This window comes from Apis dorsata, unplaced genomic scaffold (assembly GCF_000469605.1).
Source record: "Apis dorsata unplaced genomic scaffold, Apis dorsata 1.3 scaffold_37, whole genome shotgun sequence".
Classification (NCBI taxonomy): Eukaryota; Metazoa; Arthropoda; class Insecta; order Hymenoptera; family Apidae; genus Apis; species Apis dorsata.
The window spans coordinates 268,344-276,670 of record NW_006263339.1 but is presented as its reverse complement, the minus strand read 5'-3'; the positions used below and the strand labels follow the sequence as shown (position 1 = coordinate 276,670).

The 8,327-nt window shown below is 42.0% G+C and overlaps 1 protein-coding gene across 1 annotated transcript in view; it reads left to right on the top strand.

Annotated features, from left to right (window-relative positions):
* Positions 1 to 3,059, top strand: part of LOC102672825 (leucine-rich repeat-containing G-protein coupled receptor 4-like) — a 27,846-nt gene extending 24,787 nt beyond the window's left edge. Inside the window, 2 exon segments of the mRNA XM_031512951.1 lie at positions 1,727 to 2,838; positions 2,840 to 3,059. Of these exon segments, the coding sequence (XP_031368811.1) occupies positions 1,759 to 2,838; positions 2,840 to 3,052 (1,293 nt within the window). The 5' untranslated portion in view covers positions 1,727 to 1,758 and the 3' untranslated portion in view covers positions 3,053 to 3,059.
* The last annotated feature ends 5,268 nt before the right edge of the window (positions 3,060 to 8,327 follow it).

Genomic DNA, 8,327 nt, shown 5'->3' with positions numbered 1-8,327 from the left:
GGTGGAAAAAAAAAAAAAAAAAAAATGATTCGATGTTTAGCATATTGAGGATGCTTGACGTGTTTCGAATGGATAAAATGGCGGTGGCGTTGGTTATAACCGGCTTGTAATACTTGTATTTTTTTTTTTCCCCCTTTTTTTTCCTTTTCTTTTTTTTAGTTAAATAGATTCTTTAAATATTTAAATATTCGTTGATATTAATATATCAACGAAAGGAAAATGTACAGAATAATAATGAAAATATGAAATTTATGAGGAAAAGTTGCATGTGTACTTAATATATTATTTAATAACTCTATAAACGTGCATACCATGATATTGATTTGCTGATGGTAATCAATATTAAGATACCGTTGTGCCGATCCCATTTTCCTTCGTTTACCTTACGATACTATTTTATCATGGTACCAAGATTGCTCATATTCTTACGCGTAATCTCGATTTCTATCTGTTTTTCTTACAAATTCTTCTTGCAATTTATAAATCGTAATTTCAATTGTAATTTGAATCAAGACAGGAACGAAGCACGATCTCTTCGTCTCATAAAGCACATATAATTTTATTTCACCAACGGTGTACATTTCGATACAAAAGAAGTTATTATAAATACAATAAATTGAATAATGTCTCTGACACAATTTCACAAGAATAATATTTTCTATACGTTTAAAATCACTTGAGTCTCCTTTTTTTTTCTTTTTTATCTTATTCTCCAGCTTTTGTAACATTTCTTAATTACCTTTTATATTATTTCAAAAGCATTTGTATTATCGTTTTCTCCAACGTATTTTTTCTGAATATTCGTATCAAAAGAGCATAATTATGTCACGATCCACAAGCTGTAACGTAATATGCGACACTCATTAGGAAATTATATTCAGCGGTTAAAAACTATCATTTTTTTTTGCTTTATAACAACTTCTGTTCGCTTATCTCCAACAACAGGTGCTGCAAATGACCGAGCATGTATTTTAACAAATCTTAAATATTCTTTTAACGTATCCAGCTGTTGCTACAATTTCCATTGGAAATCTTCTTTAATTCGTTGTACTTGAATCTCTTCTTCTTAATTAAATCTGCTGCATATATACAAAATAATTGAAAAAAATTTAATTGTTTTTCTATAAATATCTATCTCGCTCGTCTGATCGTTTATTTATCTTTCTCTTAAAAAAAAAAAAGAAAAAGACGATTTTCACATTATATTGAGTTTTATTTCATCTCGTTAATTAGTCGAAAATATAGCCTAGCTCTTAGCGAGACTACTTAGGGAAATTACGTGGAAATTATTGAATGGGAAAGTCTAACGAGTTGGGAGCTGGTTCCCCGGAAAGGCCTGAAAGAAAAATAATGACTCGTTTCGAATTTACGATGTCTACCGTGATTACAAGTTCAGCCGAGTCTCCGCGCTTCGCCAGAGGACAATGGAAGCCTGGGCAAACACTCGTTTCAATTACATACAAACATGTTAGGGCTTGATTGAGCCCAGAGATATTCCACCGGGCGAACTTTTTTCCTCCCCTCCTCTCCTTTTATTTAGCGCTGCCAGGACCGTACACCGTGGTGGCCTTAATCAGTAATTTAAATGAACTTACCGAACTCGCCCTTACCCAATCCAATTTCTCTGAAAAATGAGGCGTAGATCGAAAGCGATAAAAGAGGAAGGAGAAGAAAATTTTTTGGCTCGTACTTGTATTAAATCTCCCCCTTTTTTTGATGATTGCAGGGCAGTTCCAGCGAAGGAGGAGTTCATATGGAATGGCATCGCGTGGACCCTCGGCGACGACGACGGTGGCAATCGCGATAGCGATGGCCGTCGCGATGTCAGTGATGACGGCGAGCGGCCTTTGCCCGACCCAGTGCCGTTGCGACGACGAGAGCTTGCGCGCCTCCTGCGCTTACGCCGGCCTCGAGGTCGTCCCGATCCAATTGAACCCGGAGATCACCCACTTGGATCTGTCCAACAATCGCGTGGCCAATATCCACCTGTCGTTCAGCTTCTACGGTAACCTGGTGGCCCTCGATCTAACGTCGAACGCGATCCACACGCTGGGCTCGGACAATTTCGTCTTCCAAAAGAACTTGGCCACGTTGAACGTGAGCGGGAACATGATAAGAAACTTGACCAAGAACTCGTTACAAGGATTGGCCTCGTTGAAAGAGTTGAACCTCGCAGGCAACAATATATCCGACATGGACGAGCAAGCGTTCAAAACCACGAGCGAGTTGGAGACGTTGAATCTTAGCGACAACTCGATCACCAGTTTGCCGGAGGGACTGTTGAAGAATCTCCACAAAATCCGCGCCTTGATCCTCAAGGGCAACTCGCTGCTAGAGATCCCCACCGAAAATTTGGCCCTGGCCCCAAGCCTGGAGAACGTGGATCTGTCCGACAATCTGATCCAGGAGCTCGACAGGGACTCGTTGCCCTCGTTGCCCTCCTTAGTTTCCTTGGATCTTGCGAACAACGTTATCAGGAATATCGGTGACGACGCTTTCGANCCGGACCTCCTTCACCTAGATCTGTCCGGGAACAATCTCACGTCCGTGCCGACACCCGCTCTTGCCAGGCTCAACGTCCTCTCCGACCTGATACTGAGTCGCAACCCGTTGGCAGCGTTGGACGCGGCCGGATTCCGCAATCTCTACGAGTTGAGAAGCCTCGAGTTGAACGATTGCACCATCATTAGCGTGCACGCGCGCGCCTTCGCCGACAACGTGAACCTGGAACGGATCTCGTTGGACGGTAATCGGGGTCTGAAGGAGCTACCCGCGAGGGTGTTGTACAGCGCGAGGTACCTGAAATGGGTCTCGCTACGCCNTCGCACCGGTGGCAGGGCAGACGGAGGCAGAGGGTGTGTACGCGGTCGCCGACGTGACCGATCTCCACGGCGACGAGCCACCGGAAGCGCTGTCCCTGTATAGGATGCAGAACGTTGTTCCAACCGCGCCGACGACAACCAACGTCCGTCGTACCCTCGACTACGCTTACGACTACGATTACGACTACGAGCCACCGCTCCCGCAGAAGCCTCACGTGGTGTTCGTTTGAGGGAAACGAGGATTCCTGTCGCGAGAAATTTCCAGCCCCGGAAAGGGATTCAACGCCTCCACCCTCCCCTCTCCCTGTGCGACGAGAGAGTCGGCTTCGTTCGAGGGGATACGCTTTGCTTCCCCTCGCTGGATCCAGAAGATTCGGATCAGGGGAAAATGGATTAGCCGGTGTTAAAGATCTGTCTGTGCGTTGTCTGGAGAGAGAGGAGATTTATTCTAACCGATTGACTTGATTCTTAACCCTCTCTCTCTCTCTCTCTGTCTCCCTCTGTCATTTCGAAGCTCGCGGACGAGTAAAGTCGGTTCAAATTATTCGACAATGCGTATTGTAATCGTACCGGGGAGCAGAGGAGGAGGAGAAGGAGGAGGAGGAGGAGGAGGGTACTCGTCCGTCGTCCGAGGGTAAAAGCTGGGAAGGGGAGGGAGGGGGACAAATGGTGGACTGGAACTCGTGGTGGACGAGGTTCAAAATGAAATGTCTTCCGAGAGATAGTCGCGCCGCCGGTGAACAGAACAGAATGCATTTTCGCTGGGGGAACGCAATCTGACTCGGAATGTAAATTGTACGGCGCATAAACGTGGCCACCGTTGTATTACACGGAGGGGGGACGGCGTGGGGGAGTGGGAACTGGTGGAAGGGCTACGGGGAACGTATTTATTTTCACGGATTGCGTCGGATTCCGTTGGTTCAGTGCAAATGCTGGGCGCCGTGTTCCGAGGCGGGCGTTCATTTCGCATTTAAACGTAGTGACAAATCAAATCAAAGCAGCGTCTCGTTAGTCCGTTTAAACCCTCCTAGGCTAGCGTCCCAAGATTACTCTTCCCACTACTCTGCTCTCACTATCTGCTCCCCTTTCTTTGTTTCACCATCCTCTTTCACTCTCCCTATTCATCCTTTTGCTTTGATATAAACAACCGGTTACGTTTTCTTTATCCAACATAAATTTCCCATGGAACGAATAAAATACTTTTTTTTTACCTTTCTTCACGCGTATATACCTTTTTTTTTTTATTTGAAAATTCTTTGCATCGAAGAAATCGGTGACGTCCATTGATGGTCGTCATTTCTTCTTACGAATAAAATACTTTTTTTTTACCTTTTTTCACGCGTATATACCTGTTTTTTTTCTTTCAAAATTCTTTGCATCGTGGAAGAGATCGATGACGTCCATCGATGGTCGTCATTTCTTCTTACGAATAAAATACTTTTTTTTTTACCTTTCTTCGCGCGTATATATCTTTTTTTTTTTCTTTCAAAATTCTTTGCATCGTGGAAGAGATCGATGACGTTCATCCTGGTGTCGTCATTTATTCTTACGAATAAAATACTTTTTTTTTTTTCTTTCAAAATTCTTTGCATCGAAAAAATCGATGACGTCCATCAATGGTCGCCATTTCTTCTTACGAAGTCGTATCGGTAACCGGTTGAAAAATATTTAATCATATCGCCCGTTTATTTTCGTTCACGCACGCACACGTACACACACACACACATACACACGTTTTTAGGCCGATTTTAGGCCGAGGCAAAAGATTTTCGCGAAACGGTTGGCTACCTCAAGCACAAGGATTTACATAAGCGAGAAACGAGACGGGAAAATGAAGGTGGCGCGGTATCGTCAAATCCGCGCCCCCATTGTCCTTCCGTCTGTGTTTCTTTACCTTTCTCTCTCTCTCTTTCTCTTTCTCTGTCTTTATACCTTTATATAAACCGTACACACACTTACAGATACTTATATATATATACATACATACGTACATATATATATATATATACATGCGCGCGCGCGCGAGTAAAAGCGCATAAGTATAAAAATACACACCACGAAGGGAGCAAAAGACACAAAGTTTAGAATTCGTAAAAAAAAACTGAACGGTTCCTTTTTCTTTTCCTGCTTGAACCCGTTGAAGTCGAGTGAAGAGGACCGTTTTCAGAAGAAGATAAAAAGAAGGGAAAAAAGGAGGAGGAGAAGAAGAAGAAGAAGAAGAAGAAGAAGGAGGAGAAGAAGAAGATTGTAAATTGAAGCAATAATAGACGCGACCTTTACCGTTAGGAAACACATTACGAACACACACACACACACACACCGAGGTATATTTAGAGACGAGATTTCACGTTTATACAAACTTAAGCGTATTATACATATATACATATATATATATATATACATAAATAATATATATATTTATTTATTAATTTATGATGTTAAGTTTGGAAAGATGTTACGTTTTGAATACGAGATAAAAAAAAAAAAAGAAAAAAAGAAAAATATACTGCATTAGCAAGAACGTGCGTACGTATCCATTACGAAGCATCATCGGAAGGGGATGGATCGGGCTCTCGAGTTCGCGATTTCGATCATAATTGGGCATTTTGTAACGAAGATTAAGAATTAAGAAATTTTTAATCTCTTCTCAACCACGAATCAAAATGGCGTACACACATGGAGGGCCATTTCTTCATTCACGAGAAATAATTTATTTATTGTAATCGTGTCCAGCGATTTATGAACGAACGAATGTGCTCCCGCGCAAAGTGAGTTCTCGCGGACACGAGAAAAATTGTCACCGATCATTTCACGAAACGATCGCGCGAACTCGATGGTTCTACGGTCCATAACACGGCCATGTGCGTTTTGTGCCGTCGTGGTGCCGCGTCCTCGAAACGCAACGCGTCTACAAATTTAATGGAATATCGAATTCCGACTGATTAAAGCCTCCCGACGCGATGGGCTCCTCGAGAGGAAGTTCGCCAAGTTAAATATTCAATTCGCCACGGTAAACCTTCCCCTCGGGCTCTCGCTCGCTCGAAAAATCTGGGAATCGATGTAGGATTTCGGGAATGGTAATTCCAATCGAGGCAATAATAGCTTCTCGATTCGTGAAACGGGGTCAACTTATTATTCCTTAAAAAATATTAAATCTGATTGGGAGAGAGGAGAATCTTTCCATCCAATCTTCGAACCATCTTTTGAAAATTAGCTTGAAATATTAAATCAAGGAAGATGAGGTTAAATTGGAACGATTGTTCAGGATCTGTTTAATTTATCGGATGAAATGATCGAAATATTAAGAGAACAAGAGTTTCGATTATTTTAGAAGTATTATTGTTCGAATAATAATTTTATAAGAATGTGATGCGTTGAAATTTTCACGATGCATATTAATGCAGAATAACGTTTCAAATATTCCTCCGGAAAACTGATTTCAAGTTTTCGACGAGTAGTATAAATGATTTTTTATCAGACCGGTGTAGGACGCATCGATCGGCGAGTTAAATTCTCGGGCGATATAACTTCCACGTAAAATAAACTCGCATAAAACTTGAAAATCCCCTAACACACAAGTTCCACCGCACTACGAAACGAAATTCAAAAGCAAGAGAGCTGCCAACGGTAAATAATAACCGTATTCCATTGAAGTTTCGCTCAAAGCTTTAGCTTTATACAGGGTGCACCAGGTTTTTCCCTGCAAAATGGTGCCAGCATATTCCATGTGTAAAAACAAGAAGAAATATCGTATAAACATGGACTCATGAATGTTTTATTAAAAAGTTGTAAGAAATGGATTATTTTCGTAAAAAAAAATTTTTATTTCATTACGCAGGAATAAACAACTATTTAGAGATTGATTAATGCATATTTTCTCTCATTTTCCACAAATATTTACCATTTTTTTTTAGAAATAAAGAAATGAGAGTTGAAAAAGCGCTGAAGCTTTCTTTTTCATAACAGTCAATTTTGATAATAAAAACGAGAAAGTTTTACAAGAAAGAAAATTTAATAAATTCTGAATTTATCTTTATTACCAAAAAAAAGTTGACAAATTATAAAAAAAGAACTATAATGTATGATTTAGTAGCAATATTATTAATTAGCAAAATCGTGCAAAAAAAAAAACTTGGTACACCCTGCATACCCATTTGCCCAACAATTCCAAGGATGTACAAATGGGCGAAACGCGATCCGGAAAAGGTTCAAATAGAATTTACGCCTGGGGCTAGCTCGTGGCGGTCGAATTTGAACAACTCCCTTGATACCAGCCCGTTTAATTTACGCCGGGCAATCAAATCGTCCCGATAGCCGGCAGCCAACACAAAGGATCGAAACGGCCCGAGAACAACCCGATGAAATATTCGTGCCACCTGTAAGAACGCGCGTTCCCAAAGCGATGAAATCGGTGAGTGCGCGATCGACGCCCCATCTCGCGTACTTTTTCGACACTTTTCGGTGATCGGCCGGCGGACAGCTGTGAAAAATTAATTTTCCCCCAAGCAACCGATGACCAGTGAACCGAGGGTGAAAACATTCACCTTCGAATCATGATACGGTCCCAGTGACCCAGAAGCCGCGAATCTCTCGTTCAATCTTCGTCCGACCGTCCATCACTGGGAACTTTCCAAGTTTCGATAGGGAAGTTGGCGATCCAACGGTTGTCACGGCCAAACCGGAAACTTATTTGCAACGATAGGATCCTCCTCGCAGAGATTTCATTACGAGACGATTTTTCAATTTCCATTTCATTTTTCACGCTCGTGGAATGGAACTCGGAAGTGTCTAAAGTTTTATAATCCGAACGAGGAGATTATAGATGTCTGATAATATTCCAAAGTTTTGACGTGTACGAGAGAATAAAAAGTGCTCGAGGTGAGGTTAAGTTGGAAAATTCGAGTTGAAGAGCGGATTGGTCGGATAACTTTTGCATACGATTTTTACGGAGAATTGTCGGGCAGTTGTCGTTTATCAAATATCTGACAATCTCGATACGAATAGAATTCCCAACTGTTGTTAACTGTTTCGAAACCAATTGAAAAACCATTTGAAAAACCGTGCGACACGTAGCTTTTATCGTTAGCCCCATTTCGGCTATCCTGCAACGCCCTCCAGATTAATTCGATTCGGCGAGCGTTCGAGGGAAAAAGGGAACCAGGGTAAGGAAAATGAGCTCGAGAATCCAACAGAAGGGAAGTTTCGAGCGAAGGAAATCTAGATTAAAGAGCAATTACGAAAAAAAAAACTCCGAACGAAAAGAAAGGGAAATCGAAAATAAAAAGGACGAATGGGAGAAAAACCGAGCCACCGGATCACCCTCTGACAGGCCAAAATATTAGAGTTGGAAGCGTTTCATTGGACCCACTTTCCCGCTCGGTTAGCCAAGATTCCACGGTGGCACTTCGCCCGACTCGTTAGTCATGGTAGTTAGTCATGCTACATGGATCTCGTCCCAAGGAACGAAGAAGAAGGAAGATGAAAAAGAGGGAGACTGCTCGAGCA